The sequence below is a fragment of the Miniopterus schreibersii genome (assembly GCF_964146895.1).
Source record: "Miniopterus schreibersii genome assembly, chromosome: 6".
NCBI lineage: Eukaryota > Metazoa > Chordata > Mammalia > Chiroptera > Miniopteridae > Miniopterus > Miniopterus schreibersii.
Window position 1 is genome coordinate 86,443,347 of NC_138107.1, and position 20,212 is coordinate 86,463,558.

General features: G+C 52.9%; 2 protein-coding genes across 4 annotated transcripts in view; one reads left to right on the plus strand and one right to left on the minus strand.

The window, feature by feature from the left end:
• Positions 1-8,621, plus strand: part of SYTL3 (synaptotagmin like 3) — a 52,450-nt gene extending 43,829 nt beyond the window's left edge. For all 3 annotated transcript variants that reach the window (XM_081140109.1, XM_081140110.1, XM_081140111.1), the window contains 6 exons: positions 1,008-1,110; positions 2,835-3,005; positions 4,664-4,769; positions 5,762-5,867; positions 6,902-7,107; positions 8,281-8,621. In XM_081140109.1, coding sequence (XP_080996235.1) covers positions 1,008-1,110; positions 2,835-3,005; positions 4,664-4,769; positions 5,762-5,867; positions 6,902-7,107; positions 8,281-8,390 — 802 coding nt within the window. In that variant the 3' untranslated portion in view covers positions 8,391-8,621. The remainder of the gene's footprint in view (positions 1-1,007; positions 1,111-2,834; positions 3,006-4,663; positions 4,770-5,761; positions 5,868-6,901; positions 7,108-8,280) is intronic.
• A 1,016-nt stretch (positions 8,622-9,637) lies between these two features.
• The window catches only part of EZR (ezrin), a 48,350-nt gene continuing 37,775 nt past the window's right edge, over positions 9,638-20,212 (minus strand). Inside the window, exons 8-14 of the mRNA XM_081140113.1 lie at positions 18,241-18,337; positions 13,289-13,452; positions 12,856-12,986; positions 12,202-12,362; positions 11,821-11,913; positions 10,266-10,517; positions 9,638-10,177 (exon numbers count right to left, since the gene is read on the minus strand). Of these exons, the coding sequence (XP_080996239.1) occupies positions 10,013-10,177; positions 10,266-10,517; positions 11,821-11,913; positions 12,202-12,362; positions 12,856-12,986; positions 13,289-13,452; positions 18,241-18,337 (1,063 nt within the window). The 3' untranslated portion in view covers positions 9,638-10,012. The remainder of the gene's footprint in view (positions 10,178-10,265; positions 10,518-11,820; positions 11,914-12,201; positions 12,363-12,855; positions 12,987-13,288; positions 13,453-18,240; positions 18,338-20,212) is intronic.

Genomic DNA, 20,212 nt, shown 5'->3' on the forward strand with positions numbered 1-20,212 from the left:
CGTGGTAACACTTGGAGATGTCGATTCTCCACTGTCAGTAACAGGAAACCTGTGTGAAGATACGTGAGGAAACAGGACTTAACCCAATATTCCAATTAGACACATGGGTTTGCATTTTATTTCAGTCCTCTGAGCCACCCAGGCATATTTTATACGCCCTGTTTTACATGTGTGAGATCTCACAAGTTACGAGTGTGTGAACAGTAAGGAACTGGTGCCAGTGAGCCTGGAGGACTTTCCCAAAACTTTGATTGACAAGGAAGAAGCGCCTGAACCTGGGGCTCCAGGAGAGACCCCGGTCAAGGGAGGGCGACTGTTCTTTTTTGCTTTGGGGAAGTTGAGCCTGTTCCTGGCCTGTGGGGATAGATGCCTGGACAAACAGGGTCATTGCTATCGATAAAGCTGCCAGAGGAGCCAGAAAGGGCAGTGTGGGGACCTGAGTGGAGGGATCAACCTAGAATAAGATTTCAGGGAGTGGGCAGAGTGCTGGTGGAGAGATGGCCTCTGTCCCGCTGCCCCCGCCAGCTAAGCTATAGCCCCAGAGTGCTCAGAGAGGGCAGGTCCTCAGCAGCCAGGAGGACGGCTGGGAGGCCCCACGGGGGAAGAGCAAAGTGTAAGGCACACAGTTTCCATTTCCACTTTTTGGGGGGATGGAGGGAGGGAAAACTGGCACATGGCCTCTAATCCAGGTGGACCCAAGAATCTGCCACCGTGGAGCCCTGAGAGCCTCTGATTCCACGGCCATCACCAAATGGCAGGTGACCCAGGTGGGCCGTGGGGAAGGCAGACAGCTTCACCTCCACCCTCAGGGACATTCCAGAGGATGATGGCCGAAGACTGTAAACAGAAGCTGTGTACGCAGCATGTCATTGTCCACCGTCAGTGGTGGCCACCAGGCCCTTTCCAACCCAGTTCAGCGGCAGGAGGGCAAAGAAAACGCTGATACGTGATTCTCTCCCCCACCCCGCGCCTGGCCCCGAGATGTCACCTTGTCCTGTCTCCGCCAGGTATGTGAAGACCTATCTGCTGCCTGACCGATCCTCCCAGGGCAAACGCAAGACCGGAGTCCAGAGGAACACGGTGGACCCGACCTTCCAGGAGACCTTGAAGGTACTTGCTGAGTCTTCCCATCGTGGGCTGGGCACACGGGGCCAGAGTCCGCCCGACGGTCCCTGCAAACCCTTGAGTCAGTCAAACATAAGTGCAGACACTTGGGCATTTCCGTGGGGCTCTGTCAATCAGTGGCAAGGTGGTCAAAGTGCATTCAGCCTTTGTACCGGGAAAGTGCAGAGTCTGCGCGACTTCTGATTAATGATTTCCAAGAAAATGGTGAAAAAAGAACCTGGCTGCCTCTCAGTTTTTAAAATTACTTTGTCCTGTTGAATTTTTATGGCTCTCAGAGAGGTATTCCCAGGCAGGGTACCCTGTGAATTATGCTACTGGGTTACCATCTTTGTAAAAGTGCTCCATTATGGTAATATCTGGCAAACCCAGGTTTCTTCTTATTTGAAGAAAAAAATAGTCATTTTATGAAAAACATTTTATAGAGGAATTGTTTGGGTTTTCACTTTCCTTGGTGCTAACAAACATGATTTGTGGTTTAGGGCAGAGATGGGGAGAGACTGCTTCCCACTGGGATCTCGGAGGGAGAGGTGATGATGTGTCGTACCCCACGTTAAGTGTGGGACGCCCCAAACTGGAAGAACAGTCCAGACTCACGGAGATGTATCCAGTCAAGGCAGAGAAACCCCAGGACCCCATGTGCCAAGACTGGGAAGGAGAGGGCTTTGTTTGACTTCCTGGTGAGAGGGGTACTTATGAACTCCCAGCCAGGGGCCATCTGGGCAGCTGGTACAAGAGTCCCATTTAGTAAATAATAATAGCTATTGCTCTGTGCCCCTGCTGTGGCCAAGGGCTTTATACACCCCCTGAGCTAGGGACTAGAATCCTCATTTACCAATGGGAAAACTGAGGCATATCAAACTGGCTGTCCTGTGTGCATAGTAATCCCCACGGGATTAAAAAAAAGTAGGTTGTGGTTCAGCAGGTGTGGGTGGGGCCTGAGACGCTGGTGGTCTGGGACCACTCTAGTAGCAAGTCATGGGACACTGGTCCTCAGATGGTTTTGCTCATAGACCTGCTAAAAGGAGTTTGAAAAGCTCTGTGCCCCCGCACACATTTTAAGTTGACATCTAAAATTGCTCGTAAGTTTCATGAAGGTATTTTGTGCTAAACAGATACATATTTTACATTTTATGAAATGGGATAAAATTGTGGGTGGACTACATTTTAGATAAGTATTTAATTATATAATTTGATTTTTAAAGTTTAACTTATTTAAAATGCACTCAGAATCCCAAAAACTCACCTAACGTTTTATGCATTGGCTTTATCCAGTATATTGTGAATATTTTGGTGATCATGGAAAACTTCCTGGAGATATTTAAAAGAATCGGTGTCCCTAATCTATTCTAAATTCAGAGCATCCAGACAGAGTCTCTACAGAACTGTGTAAGACAGAACAGATGGGAAGGTGGACAAGCTGAGCGAATATTAAGAGTTTTGCAGACATCAGTATTTCGAATTACTATCTGTTTAGCACACTGGGGGGGGGGGGGTTGGTCATACAACCTGGGGCAGGCGTCAGATTTGGGTATAGGAACTGTCTTCCGCCAGTTTTAAGAAAAGTGCATGTGATGGTTGAGGCTCCAGAAATTGACGGTCAGGATTTCCTAAGCAGAGCGCTTACCCCTCGGGACACCTTCCACTCAGCTGCAGGCGGGAGCCCCCTGCAACCTGGGAGCCTGGCTGATGTCTCTGTCCCACCTTTGCAGTACCAGGTGGAGCCTGCCCAGCTGGTGACCCGGCGGCTGCAGGTGTCTGTGTGGCACCTGGGCACGCTCGCCCGGAGGGTGTTTCTCGGAGAAGTGATCATTCCTCTGGCCACGTGGGACTTTGAGGACAGTGCAGCGCAGTCGTTCCGCTGGCATCCGCTGTGGGCCAAGGTGATGTCTGGTTTGGGACTGGGCGGCGGCCCCACTCTTACCGCGAGAACTTTTCAAAGGGGTTCGAGGAGAGAAACCCTACCTGGGAAGCCTTGGACACAAGACAGTTGTGCGTACTTGCCAGGCTTCTTTTTATTTTATTTTTTTAAATTTAAATATGTTTTTATTGATTTCAGGGAGAGGAAAGGAGAGGGGGAGAGAGATAGAAACATCAGTGATGAGAGAGAATCATTGATCGGCTGCCTCCTGCATGAGCCCTGATTGAGAATCAAACTGTGACCTCCTGGTTCATGGGTCAACGCTCAACCCTGAGCCACACCAGCAGGGCACTTGCCAGTTTTAAAATAGGAACTTCCCAGGGAGAAAAGATTTAGCGTCAGACTCTCCTGGTGGGGCTCGGCTGAGAGACTTTAGCTGCTCAGGTTTGTTTTAAGGACCTGAATAGCCGGATCCTCAGTGTAGCCCCGGTGCCACCCTGGACCAGGCCGGGTGTTAAACCCTCCTGTGACAGCCTTGCTGGTCTGCACCCTTCCCCCAAATTCAGGGTCACTCTGCGTCAGCTGAGGTGGCCTCGGCCTTCTCAAGGCTCTGGTCAAAGTCCACACCTCAGCCATTTGGGCTGTAGGGTATTGTTCCTAAACTCCCCACCCCGGGCACACCCAGAACAGTAGGTGAGAATGACTGGACCACATGCTGCCAGGCGGGCAGAGGCTGCCTGACCAGCAGGGACTTCGTGTCCAGCTGAGGGTGGGACAGGACAGGTCAGGAGGAGCCGATGTGCAGGGAGGAAGAGAGGCGGGGAAAGGTCAACATCTCTTGGGTGGCTGAGCTGCACATTTCTGTGCCAGGATCCAAGACTGGGAGAGTACACATGAGATAGGCAAGGGGGAGAAAATATGGGCTCCATTATCTCCTCAGAAATGACAACAGGAGGTGCCAGCCCCTCCACTGAAGGTCCCACAGGCCGAGACCAGGTCCCACCATTTCACCTCTTTTCCTCTCTGAAGCCAGAGAGGCGATCAGTCACAATGCTTCTGCTTAGAAACGGCTCTGGTTATTGCAGAGCCAAGCTGAGGGTGCCCAGCCTGGGAGCCATCCCCTCCCCCTCCCCTGTGCTCTTCGCTCTGTGTGGTCTGCACAGCCCCTGGTGCCTGGCGCTTTCTCTTCTCAGAGCCTTGGTCCACACTCAGAATAGCCACTTGGAATGCTCTCTTGTCCAAGGTCTGCCCAAGACTCCGCTTATGTCCCACCTCTTCCAGGAAGGCTTTCCTGATTTCTCCTGCCAGATGAGGTCTCCCCATAGGATCCTGTACTTGGGGGGCCCTGCCTGTCTTCTCCTCCAAGGATCCTGTATTCCAGACAAGAGAGGCTGCCACCCAGACTGGTCATCTGCTGGTAGCTGGGTGGCTGAGCGGTTTCTCCCACAGTGAGGGTGGTGAGGGTGGTGAGGGTGGGAGCAAGGTCACCACAAATGGAAGGCAGAGCAGTCATGCCACACAGCCTGTCCACTCCACCCTAAGGCTCTCTCTCCCAGGCTTTGCAGGGGTGAGGTGGATGAGGGGAGGAGGCGTTTATGGACAGAGCTGAGGCAACCAGAGGAGCCCAAGAGGTCCTGGGGCCTGGCACTCTGGCCTCTGAGCTCTGCCTTTTGCCCGCAGGCAGAGAAGCATGAAGACAGCACTCCTCCGACTCATGGAGAACTTATAGTCCAGGCCAAACTGGTGCTCCCTGCAGGGCCCAGACGGCTCCAGGAAGCTCAGGAAGGTAGGTGGCCTCCAGCCCCATGAATGTTCCACTGTCACTGTCACTGTCCCCAAAGCCTGAAGCTGCCAGCAGGCTGAGAGGTGGGCCAGTGTTTCTTCACCTTTCCTGTCTGCCACCCCCGATCCCACAAGCTCCCATAGTGCTCACCACGCGCTGTGGCACCCAGCCTGGGAAACGGGCTCCCTGGAACCCTTAGCTTGGAAGGGAATGGAGTGACCCCAAACAGGCCAGGCATCTGATGCCGGCTTTACAAGCCTCCTAGGACGCCAGCCCTGAGGCTTCCTCCCAGGGGCTGGCTTGGAGGGTCGCCCTGGTGAAGACAGCCCCACTGGGGCCCCTCTTGAAGGCTGACTTCCTGCGTATGGTTGGGAGCCTGGGTCTGTGGGAGACACCAGGGCCTGCAAGGCTCCGAGCCAGCAGCCCAGGCTCCCCGTCACATGAGCAGCTGCTGCCCACCAAGAGAACCGGTCAAGGACAGGTCCTTGAGGGACACGCAGATTTAACTACTGTGCCTTCAACAGCGTGCTGTATGGGCAGATGAGGTGGGGAGTGGACACGGCGCGCGTGCAATTCCACAGTGTATTTTAGTGATTTCCTGTTTGACTAGCAGAGCTCGCTGGACCAACAGACCAGCAGCCAGCACCCTGTGATCATCTCCAGGCCCCTAGAACAGAAGCCTTGGGACCCCCCCCCCAAGCCGCTGGCTCCCACTACACTAAAACTTCCGCATCCTCCCCTCCCCGGGTTCGTCTCGGCCCCCGCAGGTGTTGCCCTAGGATTTGAGCTGTCCCTCCAGCCCCCGTCGCGCAGACCATTCGGTGGGACGAGTGTGGGAGCAGGGCCAGCAGGGCTGCTGCGTGGCTGTGCCCTTCCTAGCTGCGCTCGTGGGGCCTGAGGGCTGTCACACATCTTCCTGCTGAGCTATCAGTTTTGAGGGGAGGAGTGGCGTTGCCTGCTGTGGGGTTGACAGCCAATGCTGGCTTTTCTTCCAGGAGCAGGAGATGAGACATCATGTGACGGTCAACTCTGTTTGGTGGTGCTGGAAGCTAAAAATTTACGTGTGCGGTCAGATGGTACCCTGAACTCATTTGTTACGGGGTAGGTACTAGATTTAATCAAGTATTACTTACAGTAGTCTGTTACACATACGGCATGGCCCCAGGAACTGTAGAAAACACCAGAAAGTGTAAGGCATTTTAAACTTGTCATATTTTACCTTTCCTACGAAAATCCAACCTAGGTTGTTTTCAAGACTCTGATCTCCAGGAATTCATGCTGAGGCTAGATCTGGAACCACGTTTTCACTTGAAACCTGGATCCCATTGGTCCTGTAACTGTCAACATTTACTGACTGAGAGGGAACATGCAAAGGTTTTGTCAGCTTCACATCCCCCTATATTAACAGTAAGATGGTGACTCAGCAGATTTCATTCTCATTTTTATTCGTTACAGGTGTGTTTTCAAAAGTAAAGCAAACACCATTTTTTTTTAAATTGAGAGAGAGGGAGAGAAACGTGGATGGCGGCCTCCTACTGGGGGTCGAGCCCGCAACCTGGGCACGTGCCCTAAATAGGAATTGAACCGATGACCTTTCGGTGGGATACACTCAACCGCCTGAGCCACACGGCCAGGACGCAAACGCCACTGCCATGTAGAATCGCTAAATCCCATCAGCACCACTATGGAGAAAGGGTGGCGTCCTCGTCGAGACAGCCCGTCTGCCTGACCCTGGTGTTTGCCCGTAGGGCCTCGGGCGAATGACTTGGCCCTTCTGAACCCACTCTGAGGACGGGGTTAGAATGAGTAACGTGTGCAGCGTCCTGGGCCCTGCTGGCAGCTCTGAGTGTGCTGTGGCCTGGTGGTGGGAGACCGAGGAGGGGTGGAGGCGAGGACCACATGGCCCGAGTCCCAGTCACCCCCAGCGCCTGGTGCAGGATTCAACTCCAAATCAGAATATCCCACCCGGAGGTCGCTTCGCCAATCCTGTGATTCTCCTTTCATTGTTTAGTTTTCATTTTGTGCTCAACAAAGCCCTTCTCTTAGCACTAATATCTCACTGAGAAGCAAGTGCCAAGAGGGCAAGGGGGCCACTGGAGGGCTGGCATCACAGGGTATCTGTTTTCCTTCTGCAGCTGTCTCACTCTGCCAGACAAGCGAAAACTGAGGCTGAAGACCCCAGTCCAGAAGAAGCAAGCGTGTCCCCAGTGGAAGCACCCCTTTGTTTTCAACGGTGTCACCCCTGCCCAGCTGAGGGAGTCCTGCCTACAACTGACCGTCTGGGACCAGGCCCTCTTCAGCATGAATGACCACCTGCTGGGAGAGGCCAAGCTCGGCTGCCGTAAGTCTGTCTGAGACATTTAATGGGCCCCAGTGTATGGCTGATCAGACTCTCACGTGGATACCATTAAAAGAAAAATCGTGTTTCCGCGACGGCAGGCGATTCCACTGGCTTTGACGTTGCCTAACCTGCCATAATGGAGAGCACCGAGTCCAGCTCTTACTAAACAATGGAGCAATAATACAGCCAAGTATTCCAACAATTTAAATCAGATTTAGGATCTGCTACAGAAACAAAACTTACAGATCTCGAAGTGGGCTGGGTACAGCGTTTGTAAAAGGATTATTTTCTTAAAGGATAAGTATCTTAACCCACACAACTGGCAGTTCAGAAAGTACTTCATTAAGCTCGGGCAGAGGGGCAATGCTTTTGTGTTGCTCAGCGGGGGTGCCTCTGACATTCTGAAGGGGACAGTCCTTTGTCAGGGCTTGAGTGCCCCAGCCCTCTTGCTGGTTGCCAGCAGTGCCTCCCAAACTCTGACGGAGATACCTGCACACATCTCCAAGGTCAACCGGGGACCATGGAGATAAACGGGACTCACAATTTGTGAAGAAATATTGTCCACAGCAAGCCTCCTTAGAAGGAACTTTTTCTTGAGCAAACCCAGCCTCCAGACACTGTAGTGCCTTAAGGCTGCAGTCAGCCCTCCTGGGAGAACCAGCCCACCCAGCCTGTCCCCTCCTCAGTCTCCACAGAACAGCTTCAAGGTTTTGAGGCCTCAAGTCCCTGGGAGGATGCCCGAGGGTGGCTCATCCTGAACATGTTTTGTTGAGGGTCAAGGGTGGGGTTTCTCTCTCACTCACCAGTGGTTGGTATTTTAATGTGGTCTTAAGTCAAGGTGAAAAATTATACTGTCCTTGCCGGTCCTTTTTATTTATTACTATTATTTTTGGGGGCCTTTTTATTTTAAAAAATATATCTTCATTGATTTCAGAGAGGAAAGGAGAGGGAGAGAGAGAGATAGAAACATCAATGATGAGAGTCATTGATCGAGCCCGCAACCTGGGCATGTGCCCTGACCGGAAATCGAACCCTGATCGCCTGGATCCTAGGTCGATGCTCAACCCGAGCCACGCCCAGCCGGGCTGGGCCTCCTTTTTAAAAAGTGGAGACAGGGGTGGCAAGGTGGTCTGCAGGCCCCTGGTTACTAATTTGTCCTTTGTCACATCACAGAGGGGGACCCAGCCGGTGGTGCTGACGTGGGCTCACAGTCAAGGCTGCAATGGCAGCGAGTTCTTTCCAGCCCTAATTTATGGACAGACATGACCCTCGTCCTGCACTGACGCCCAGGTGCCCGAGGGCCAGCTGAACTGTGGACGCGCAGCAGGTAAAGGCTCTGGAGGGCGACCCCTCCCTGTCCACGGCGGGTGTGCACCTAGACCGCCCTCCCACGCCCCTCTGTGGAACGGCCGGTTACAGAAAGGAGCCTCTGGTTGGCTATCTGTGCTCTGAGATGTGGAAAACAGCCGGATTTCAATAAATGTTTGTTACCTCCCAGTGCTTATCAAATAGTGAAAATTACGGTCTTGTTATATGTGTTTCAAAGAAAGAGAGGGAGCCTGGTGGGTATCCGATCCTTCCCATTCTACTGCAAAAAGTTATTTCTGGAGGCAGGCCAGCCAACCCCATGAAGAGCTGAGGGGTGAGGAGGGGCCACAGTCCCATTTTGGGTGGGTGAGCTCTACGGCCCACCTGAGGGACACCCAGCCCCAGAAGTAGCTGGCAGGACAGACAGACCGGCAAGCAGGCACCCACGCTGCGCCTCACCGCTCACGTCTGCGGTGGGGGTTCCTCCACACGGCACCCTGACTGGGAAAGGGTCAGAGCAGAAGACAAGAGGAAGGACAGGACTGAGCAGAGCCTGCGGCACAGAAGCCGATGTCTCCATGGCTTTCAAGGATGTGGCGAACAGGAAATAGGCCAGAACAGGTTCCTCTTGTGGAAACAGATGCTCCCCGGGTCGGGAGGGTGCCGTCACGGCTGGGGTCTGGAACAGAGGGTGTGTATTTTGCAAGCTCTGATAGAAAACTGCAACGTGCAGTCGAGATGGGACTGTAGCAGTTAACTGGCTTCCTCATTGCCCTCACGTCATACCAGACCAAGTGCCATGGTTACAGGATTTTTAATATGTACTTCTTTTATTCTGTAAAAGGTAACAAAATATACAGAACAAAACTTTCCCTTTTTTAAGCTAACGTTACAAACCCATATTATTGCTTATGTATAAATACTATACTCTATAGCTGATCATTAATTAGGTGTGTAAGTCCAACAGGGTAGCCCTCTAACTTAAAAAAACAAAAAACAAGAAAAGGTGATCCAAGAGTGGAGTGTCCTGTGTGTTTATCCCAAGCGAGCGAAGGACCTGGTCGCCAGAGGAAGTCACTGTGTATACGTGTGTGACTGCTCTAGACCCTGTCTTCACTCCCCAAAACATAAATATACAAAGATGCCTCCTTCATAGAAATCAAGTACAAATCAATTCGAGCTAATTTCAAATACAGAAAAAAGTATGGCACAGAGTAGAAGCCACCGTGTGGTTTTCTTTAATTATACTGAATCTCGTATCACACGTCAGCATGGAGTTAGGCGTTACAGGCATCTCTTTCCTTAATTCAATCAGCCCTGCTCCAAGCATAAGACAGGAAGTGATTCAATAATAATAATAATAAAAATCAGGCCTGTTTGGCACTATGATACAAATGGGAAAAATAAACCAGGGAAGCCCCCACTGGTCCCAGCCCCAGAATATTCCCACTGAAATAGCTACTCTCTTTGTAAAGGAACCGGAGTACGAGGAAGGGTCTAGATTCAGAGAACTACAAATACAAGTTTCAGTGTCTGCTCATGACCCTCGGCGGAGCCCAGGCTGGAGGCGCCGCCCTGCCCAGTCCTGGCCTGGCCCTCACATGGCCTCGAACTCGTCGATGCGCTGCTTGGTGTTGCCCTGCCGGATCTGCCGCAGCGTCTTGTACTTGTCCCGGCCTTGCCTCATGTTCTCGTTGTGGATGATGTCGTTGTGGGTCCTCTTGTTCTCATCTCTGGCCTGGGACAGCTCACTGGACAGAGTCTGTAACAGCGAGAAGCATGGGTCAGGCCGCACTCAGTAAGGGGGGCGTCCCTCCTGCTGCCCTGTCCCCCGCGCCCCCGTCCCTCACCATCAGCTGCTGCTGCACGCGCAGGTTCTTCTCGGCCTCGGTGATCCGCTTCTCCTCGTTGCGGTCGTCCAGGATGCCCTCGCTGGACAGCTCGGCGCTGTAGCCCGTGTACTCCGTGCCCTCCTCCTGCAGGTTCTCCCGGACGTGGTAGCCCACCGGCTCATACACGGGGGGCGGGGGCGGCGGGGGGGCTGTCATCACCAGGTGCAGCTCCTCCTTGGTCTTCACCAGGTCATCCTGGGCCTCCTTGGCCTACGAAAAACAAATAGACAGGTGAGAACATCTCACACACAACCTTGTGCTTGAACCGCTTTCTTCGGAATCACCTTTATGAAGGGGGCCCATTCTCCTTGGGAGTAGGGATTTGCCCTCTCTCGTCCCTGCCTCTCCCGTTCTCCTGGCAGGTGCATGCAACACGTGCCAGAGGAGGCGACTATGGCCAATCACAGGTGTCCCCTGCAGGTCTGACCAACCTCCTCCGGGTATGGGGCTCTGGATCCTCAGAGCAGTTACCAAGCGTGCCCACAGCACAAGGAGATAAACTGATGCCCAGGGCTTGACATTTTTCTAAAAACTTTTTTTCTGTCTATAATCCCAGTATATGTTCATTGTACATATTTTTGAAAATTAAAAAATTATCCTTCCACTGGAAAGGGCTGCTCTCGCTCTTGTGTGTGGCTTTGTTCCTCTTCCTGTGAGGCCAGTTTATCAAGCTCCCTGCTGCGCACCGGCACCGCGCTCAGGAATTTCCTACCCCTAATCCTTCCAGCAATTTCTGTGTTTTAAAACTTTCCCACCCACTTCATCACCACCCTGACTCCACAGATGAGCTTAGTCTGTACCTGGTTTGTACCAGCTTTTTTCACTTAATACTTTATAATAAGCACTTTCTCCAAAAACCTAAGGACTGACGTCTTCTGCACCCAACTTGGGTTGGGGGATGGGGCGGGGTGAAAACTAGAGAGGGGGAGGCACCAGTGTCTCCCTAAGGGGCTGCCGCAGATGGGGAAGCCTGGAGGAGCTTCCAGGTGGGCGTGAAGGCTCACAGACGGAGAAAGGCTCTCCGGAGGACGGAGTGGAACATACTCTCACTATCACAGCTACAATTTATTAAGCTCTGCAGGGTCCTTAGACCAGCCTTACAAGTTGGGTAGTAATCCCCATCTTTGACAAGGGAAGGAGGGTCTGCAGACCTCCCAGGCCCAGATCACTCCCGGTGCCAGACTGCATGCGCCAGCAGTCAGGAGAGGGCTTGTTTCGGGCACTGCGGTTGGCTGCTGGGGGCACCGACCTAATCCAACTTGAAGCTGGTTCCTGGGGGGGGGGGGGCTGCCCAGAGCAAAGTGGGTGGGAGCGAACAGTCGTTCTTTGTTGCCCTGCTAATCCAACAATGCGCTCGCTGGTGCGCGGGGGCAAGCCCATTCCTATGGGGATTTCTGTCCAAGGACAACTAGTATCGCCGACGGCTGCGAACCCTCACCATGGCTTTCGACGGGACCGGCCAGCCGGCCAGCCGGCCAGCCAGCCAGCCAGCCCCGCCGGCCCCCGCACTCACCCGGTGCTGCCACTCCTCCACCTCGTCCTCCTTGCGCCTGCGCGCCTCCTCCAGCAGGGCGATCTTGGCCGTGTACTCGGCGAGCTCGGCGGCCTGCGCAGGAGAGGCGCTGAACTTACCTGCGGGCCGCTTTCAGCAGGGCCCACTCGTGAAGGAAAGGCCTCCAGAAACGCGCGCGCCAGCCGCCGCGTGCCCGCCCCGACCGCCAGGGGGCGCGCTGCCCGGTCCCGCACTGCACAGCCCTCCGCACCCGCCACTCTACACCGTCAGGCGGATCACTTTACAGCCCAGACAGAAATCATTGTCAGGCAGGTGTCACTTTTTCGGTCCCCAGGGGCAGCCTCTCCATAATTCAGCATCGTGAAACCCGGGGCCTCCTACCAGCTGCTCCTGGCTCTTTATCTGATCCACCGTCTGCCGCTCCAGCTCCTCCTTGGCGCGCAGCGCGGCCACGCGGTCGGCTTCCAGGCGCTCGGCCTCCTCCTGCGCGCGCCGCCTCTCCTCCTCCAGCTGCAGGGCCCTCTGGATCTGGTCCGAGAGCTCTGCGGGGCCGAGGCCGGAGCTGCTCAGGGCTCCGCCGGCCGGCAGGGGGCCCCAACTCCCCGCGCGGCCGGCTGGAGTCACGGGTGGGCCGGTCTCAGGGCGCCGGGACCTTCCACCCGCTCCCAGGGTTCACGGCGGCGCGCACGAGGCGCCACGAGGCTCGGCCGCTGCGCAACTGAGCGGCCCGTCCCACGTCCCGGCACCCGCTGGCCGGCCCGTGATCGCGGGCACCCATCCTACACGCTAGAGCTCAACACCCGCCTCAGGAAAATGGGACGACTCAGTTCTCACCGCCCAGGGCTGAGGGAAACCGTAAAAGATAACGCCCAGGAAACATTTTGCACAGATGGTGATAAAGCACAGAATGATTTTGCAAGCCTGACAACCATTTTATCCTAGCTCTGGGGGCTAAGCTGTATGGCTGTTCCTCCTGGGTGTGGGTGTGGGTGTGTGTCTGGACATGTAAACTGCAGCCAGAAGCGCGGGGCCCACCTTTCTCAGCCTTCTTGGTTTTCTGCTCATAGTCCTGGAGCCTGAGCATCAGCTCCTCCTTCTCCCGCATCATCTGTTCTTTCTCCCTCTCCACAGTCTCTCTCCTCTTCTTTTCGGTTTCCAGCTGCTGCCTGTTACAGGGAGGGCACAGGGGGGTTCAGATCCGCAGAACTGTGCACTGCGACGCACTGCAACAGTCAGCAGTCCCAGCGACATGCCCGGCTGCTTCCAGCCCGCCAGGAGCAGCTGCTTCCCGGTCACCTGCTGTCCGCAGCTCCCCTGAGCGCTCCCACCCTGGGCTCTGCACCCCCAGCCCACGGCGAGGCAGCTCCGAGCGCCGATCCACGCGATTACTAAGGTATATCCCACTGGCATTCCCGATGGGGACCAGCCCCGGCCCCAAGGCCGGGCCGAGTTCCCGCTGCCCGCTCACCGCTCCAGCTGCTTCTGGTGCTTCTCCTCCCGGGCCTGGGCCTTCATCTGCTGCACCTCGATAGTGTCGGGCTTCCTGCGGCGCATGTACAGCTCGTGGTTCCCCATACAGAGCTGCAGGATCCGCTTGTTGATGCGCAGGCGGGGCGCGTAGAACACAAAGTCCTACGGGACAGAACAGGCGCTGACTCACGCTCCAGCCTCTACCCGGCTGTACAAAGCGCAGACACCGTTTCTGAAAGGACTCATGGAGCAGAGAGCAGGGGGCCAGAGAGAGGCTTCGACACAAAGCCACTGACCCCAAAGGACAATGAGACACCAGAAACGTAGGTTCTGGAACGAGCAGAGGGAGAGTGTGCGTGTCATGCAAGCTGGACCGCCAAGCTCCACAGCAAGGTCACCCAGCTAGGGGAAGCCCAGTGTCGCCAAGGCCCAGCACTGCCTGATCTTCAGGTTAAAGCCCTCTGTCCTCTCCAGACCACAGCTCCAGCCCCAGTTCTTGCCTGGACTCCCCCAAGTTCTCCTATTGAGCTTCCCAACTCCACTGCCTCAACCTGTCGCTTCTCACTACTAGCACACTGGTCAGGTGACTGCTGGCCTTTGATGCCATCCTGTTAGCTCCAGGACCAGGTCCAACACGTGGCTGGGCACATGTGAAGGCCACCTCACACTGGCCCCAACCTACCCCCTATTCATCTAAACTGTGCCCTTTCATACCTGAAGCATCTCCCCAAACAGTCCCTCTATTTGGAATGTCAAGTCCAAGGCCATGCACTGGAGGACAGCGGCACTTCTATGGGACGACATTAAGGCACCATCTCCTCTCCTCCCATGGTTGACCAGGAATGCTTTTGTGCCCCCTGCACTTGACTCTGATGTCAGTCACGGTGTCACTGCACTACTCTGCTGACTCGTTTTGGTCTCTGTCCCACTAGACAATCAGCACCTTGAGGGCAGGGTCATGTTCATTCATCTCTGAATTTCCAGGACCAAATCAATGCTCAGTGTTCACTGGTGCTCAATAAACACCCGCTAGGTGACTGACCAACAGGTTAGGCAGCAATGCCACATCGAAGTCCCACAACCCTGAGCAACTCACTTATCACTGCGCCTCAGCATCTTCAACTACACAATGGGGGTGACAGCAACCTAGTGGGGTAGCTGTGATGATGTTTATAAGGACTCAGAATGCTGTCCAGCACAATAGAAGCTGGCTGGTGTACAAAACAGAGATTGCTGGCTGCCTACGAAACTGCTAACAGACAAGTGGTCTTAAAGAGAAATGCAGTTTCCAAGAACTTCATGACTAGTGACCAAAGTTTAGGACATGGGTGACACAGGCTTGTTCCCTAGCTCCTTGCTCCCGCTGTGAATAACAGGTGACAGGAATGTGCTTTAGAAACTTTTGCTAAAAGTTATGTTCAAATGCCTGTCTGCTTCCTCTCCCTTTTTTCCTTTCTCTCCACCATGGGCCTTCACCATCAGGATTCTGACCACTGGACCAGGGAGAGAGCGGCTGAAACAAAGACAGCGCTCCACGCCCCACAGCAGCTCCGAGACCTACAGGACGTGCTGGGCAGGCTGATCAACACGCCCAGCAAGGACCTATTTAGCTCCTCAGTCTTTTCATCTGCTCCAGAAAGGCTGGGAGAGAGAATGCCAACCCAAGAGCCCACGGACTTCCTGGGTGGGGCTCTCCTCGGGGTTTCACACATTGTTATTAAGTCATCGGGTTTCCCAGGGAGGTGTCTGCAGAGCTGGGAGAAGCAGGTAATTTTATTACCCACCTGTCTCTTATTACACAAGAGAAAACAACCTTGTGTTTTGGCCGCACAGACAGGCACACAACCCAAATAGGTCTGGACTGTCCTCTTCTAGGTATTGGCAAAGAATCTCTGATTAGCACCAACTCCTCTTTAGAAAAAAAAAATCTAAAAAATCAAGAGATGGGAACTCCCGGAGCGTCCCCTCGTGGCACCCAGTCTCCCAGAGATAAGCCCCACACGAGCATCCAGGAGTCCCCACTCTGCAGAGAGGCAATCCCTCACACTGCCCTTGAAGGACCGTTTATGACTTTAGAAGTTAATATTAATTATTAAGTGTCTAAATCCAAGTGTCCAGCCAATGTCCTAATGCAAAACCACAACACCAATGAGACCTGGGACAGGCCTTCCAAACTCTGGCAGAAAACAGACACCCTAGACACGGAAACTCAAGGCAGAGCAAAGTTCAAGGAACAAATCCAAAAGCAACCTTTAAAAAGGTCAGGGAGTAGACAAGGGTAACTCCTAGGATGCTCTCCCACTGGGGTCCATCCGGGGCTCCCTGGCCCAGGGGTGGGAGAAGGTCACGGTAAAAGGAGCTGAGCACAGAGCTGGGTACAATCAATGTAAGTTTTCATTTCTTAGGCATTTCAAAGTCGTTAGCTAGCTACCTGAGCACCTTCTGCCTTTTCCATGCGGCCACAGGAACAAAAGGAACTTTTTTGAGGTGAGAGCAGGTCTTAGCGCCTCCTGGGAAAAACTGGGCAGGCTTTGAACATTTATGGTACTTAAGGTCCCATCACAAAAGTCAAAACATGGCCCCAGACTGCGGCATGTCCATGGCAGCGAGGAGACGCAGCCTTTGCGAGGAAAGGCCGGTCATGGGGCCAGGCCTGAGCAACGCTTGAGTAGCTGCAGAAACTGCCCAGGTGGGGCGAGAAAAGGAACCCCTGCCTCTCAGCAGGTCACCTCGACCTCTGGGGTTTCCTTTGCTCTCTTCTAGGGATAAACTTCAACTTGGAAACCTGGTTTTCTACCGCCCCAGGTAGAAGACAGAGGGAGGCCAGTGAGGTGGGAGGGCCCAGGGGCTCATTCGGTCCTTTGCCAGCTCCTCACGTCACAGCCACCTGAAGTGATCATACTGTCCCTTGTCTCATGTCTTCTCTGAACAGCAAATACCCTGATCTGCGACTTCGTCACAGCTGCACTGCTAAGTTCACTGCCAGGGAGCATGTGACTGTCTCACTCGTTCTCACTTGCCTCTACCATGCGTGGCACCTTCCCATCCTGCTCATGCTGGGCACACGATCCATCCTGGCACAGTGCCCAGCAGTAGTATGCGACCAGTCCACGTTCCTCTCTCATATTTTCTTTAAGTGATGGCTTCACATAGAACTGCTGTGCACATAAAACTAATACATAGAAAGTGCACATGGAACTAGTTTATAGAAAGAGTGCACATGGAACTACTGTATGTAGTAAGAGCACATGCACACAGAAGCACTGTATACTAGGAGTGCACACAGAAGCACTGTATACTAAGAGTGCACACAGAAGCACTGTATACTAGGAGTGCACACAGAAGCACGGTATACTAAGAGTGCACTTGGCTGACTCAACCAGATGTGCTAAAACTGTCTTTGCTTGGGGTTTTATGACTAGGAAATACTCTGTAGCTTTTCAAAAGCTAAACTTACACTAAATTAAAGAAACAAACAAAAACTTAATTCTTTAACAGTATAGTCCAAAATGCCTGCTTCTGTCAGTTACATTAAAAAAAAAAGGTTCTGAAAAATTAGCAAACATCTCACTGATAGCAGCTTCCACCAGGGACTCCACCTGGGACTCCTTGCTCTCCCACCTGCCCCAGTCTCCTGCCCAGTGCATGGGTACAGAGTGTCCCTCGGGTCGTGGTGCAGCTATCATGGAGCTCGAGTCTGCATTAAATCTATAATTTTAAGTAACTGTGCTGCTGCACATGGAGCGGGAGCAAGGGTGTGCTAACAGCAGGAAGTGTGTTCAATAAAAAAGAAAGTACTGTTCTCTGGTTTTCACTCACTCGGGACTCACCCCTCACAGGGAGGAGCAGTGGGACAGTAACACAAGCTGTCCCGCGTGGTCAGCCATCGCCAGGCAGTGCCCACCCCAGGAGAGTTCCCCACATCCAGCCTGCAGCACAGCCCGTGTCTGCCTCTCTTAGCCTAACACTGCAACTAAGGAACAGAAATTACACAAGACAGTCCTTTCTGATCTATAACTTTGGTAAAATTCAGAGCCGACTCTAAGGAGGGTAACAGAATTTCAAGTGATTTTTCTTTAAGAACCAGATTTCTGATTAGAAAACAAACTCCCCACCATTCCACCACACTACAGTGTGCCTCAGATTTTCTGAGCAAAGGCTGACACTTTAAATACTAGGAGAATAATAAAACCAAATGAATTTCCACAAGGCACCAGTCTTTGCAGCTATTACTTAACAGTCAGTTCTCTCCAAATTCCAGGACAGGAAGCCTCCCTTCCACATCTGTGACACCAGCACCCACATGCAGGTGCCTGTGGAAAGATCACTCGCGGGGCAGTGGGCAGTCAGAGCGGAGCAGAGCAGAGGCCTACGTCTGCCTGAGAGGCAGAGGAGGTCCAGCAGCACTCTGGGTGCGGGCCTGACTTTTCCTAACGAGGGAAAATTGTAAGGACAGCCCTGAAAGCCAGGTCCCGGCCCTGGAGGCTTGCAGTAATCTCTGCCCGTGCTCCAGGCGGCACCATAGAGATGCTGGCGTGAGCCCCACACGCCAGGTACACAGTCTTGGAGGCCGGCTGGTTTTCCCGTGATCATAAAAATACCACAGGTCCAGAAATGCTTCTCATTCGTCACAGGTCAACTACTCAGAGTGGCTCTTTCCTTCATAAGTAATGAAGACATCTGAAAACTCAGGCAACAGTCAGCTAGCTTTTGACAGACACCTGGCCTCCACAATAACCTCCCACTGCCACGGTCAGTCGCATGTCTCAAGAGGTCCTTGACCCTCAATGTAACCTGCTGGCGACTCCCTCAATACACCCACACCCACACAATTCTGAGTATCACTGGCTCCTTGTCACCTAGGTAGAGAAATCTGATTTATCCTGAAAAAACACATTTGTTGTAGGAATGAAAAACAGTAACCCCCGTGTAGACTCCATATGAACTTACAGGTGCCTTCTTGTCGATGGGCTTAATGACAAACTTTTTGTCATTGAAAGAGATGTTCCTTATTTCACTCCACGGGAAGCCAATCTTCGGGGTCAACCTGAGGTTAGAAAGGTTGGGTGTTAGATGTGCTTAGATTGGCTAAGAGGGGTTTACAAATCTATTATTATTTTTCTTTGTTCAATTAAAAAGAGTATAAAGCTACCCGGGAACCATAATATATAACATACATCATTACCAAGTAGTTCCTTCCTGTCCTCAGTAAGCCAGGTGGCTGTCTGTAGGGCTCAAGCTCTAGGAAACTCAGTCCATTCCCACTTACATACGTCCTCAGCTTCAGGCACTTCACTGCGTCTAGTCCCCCTGGCTTGTAATCTTATGTCAACTTTAATTTCCAGCTATGCACATCCTTGTATCTTGTTTTAAATGCCTCTCAGAGCAAACTATTCTCACATCACCATCCTAATCCTGCCTCTCATGTGGCGACAGCCAATCAAACTCCTCGGTGCCAGAATCCTACGGCCAGTCGGCTTGTCCGATTAATGTTCCTTTCAGTCCATCATTCCCTCTTCAGAAACACCCCCACCCCAGTTTCTACAAGATGAAACCCAGAGTCCTTAACTTAGCATCCTCTCGTCTAGCCCCAGCTTCCTGGCTCCACCCACCCTTTCAACACAGGGTTTCCCGGAGGCGCCTGCAAGGGCCTCCCCGATTCTCCACCCAGCCCGACCTGTACCCACAGGCCGGCTCACTCTCTCTCCTTCAGGTCTTTCCCCTCAGCCTGCAGTCTCTTATGCTACTCAAACTACTCTCGTCATACTCTTTAAATCACCGCCTTGTTATTTAGCTCCTTGAGAACCAAGCAGGTGAGCTTTCTCGAGACAAAGGCCCTGTCTTGTATCTTCTATACGTGCTATACCTAGAGCACGGCTCACCAACAGAAACGGGAAAGGGTTTGCTGTGGTTCAAGTCCCTCATTTCCTTGTTGATTTTCTGTCTGGACGACCCATCCACTGCTGAAAGTGGGTGCTGAAGTCTCCATTACCACTGTACTGTTGTCTACTGTTCCTTCAGCTCTGTTAGGATTTGCTTAATATAATTAGGAGCTCTGGTGTTGGGCGCATATACATTCACAATTGTTGTATCTTCTTGACGAGCTGAAGGCTTGGCATGGGTTCTGCTCTTCTGGTTCCTAGTGATACATGTTTCCCTTCCCACACCACCCTCCAGGCTCTAGGACCGCACTAGACCACACTTCTAACAAAAGCCCCCACAGTCGCACTTAGTCACTAGTGCACTATGGGCTGAGACTCTCGCTTTTTAATTAGCATCCTGGGGAGTTTATCATGACTTCAAGACCACACTGCTCTACTTACCTCCTGATCACATCCTATACTTTCAGCATCTGTCACCATGGATACCATTCTAGAAGAACACAGATACTAAACCACCACTCAAAACTACTGCCATCAAAAACAGTCTTGCCCCGCTGGGCGTGGCTCAGCGGTTGAGCGTCGACCCAGGATCCAGGCGATCGGGGTTCGATTCCCGGTCAGGGCACATGCCCAGGTTGCGGGCTCGATCAATGACTCTCTCATCACTGATGTTTCTCTCTCTCTCTCTCCCTCTCCTCTCCTTTCTCTGAAATCAATAAAGGTAGATTTAAAACAAAGACAACAAAAAAACCCAGTCTTTTCCCTGATGCCATAAAAACTTCCAGTGTAGAGAAGAGTTTTTAAATAAAAACTGATGGGCAATGTAGGTCTTGCTATGACAAACAAAGCCAGGTCAGGCTGAGCACTGGACAGGAACGCAGGATGTCACCCGGTCCTGCCACTGGCTTCCAGCTGTGTCCGCACATGCAAAGGCTGTATGAGTGATGCCTGGAGCACTGTCCTCCGAAGCACAAGACCATAAGCGGTGACAAAAGAGGGGCTGAGCGGCTGCTGCTCGGTTCTCAGCCACATGGTCAACG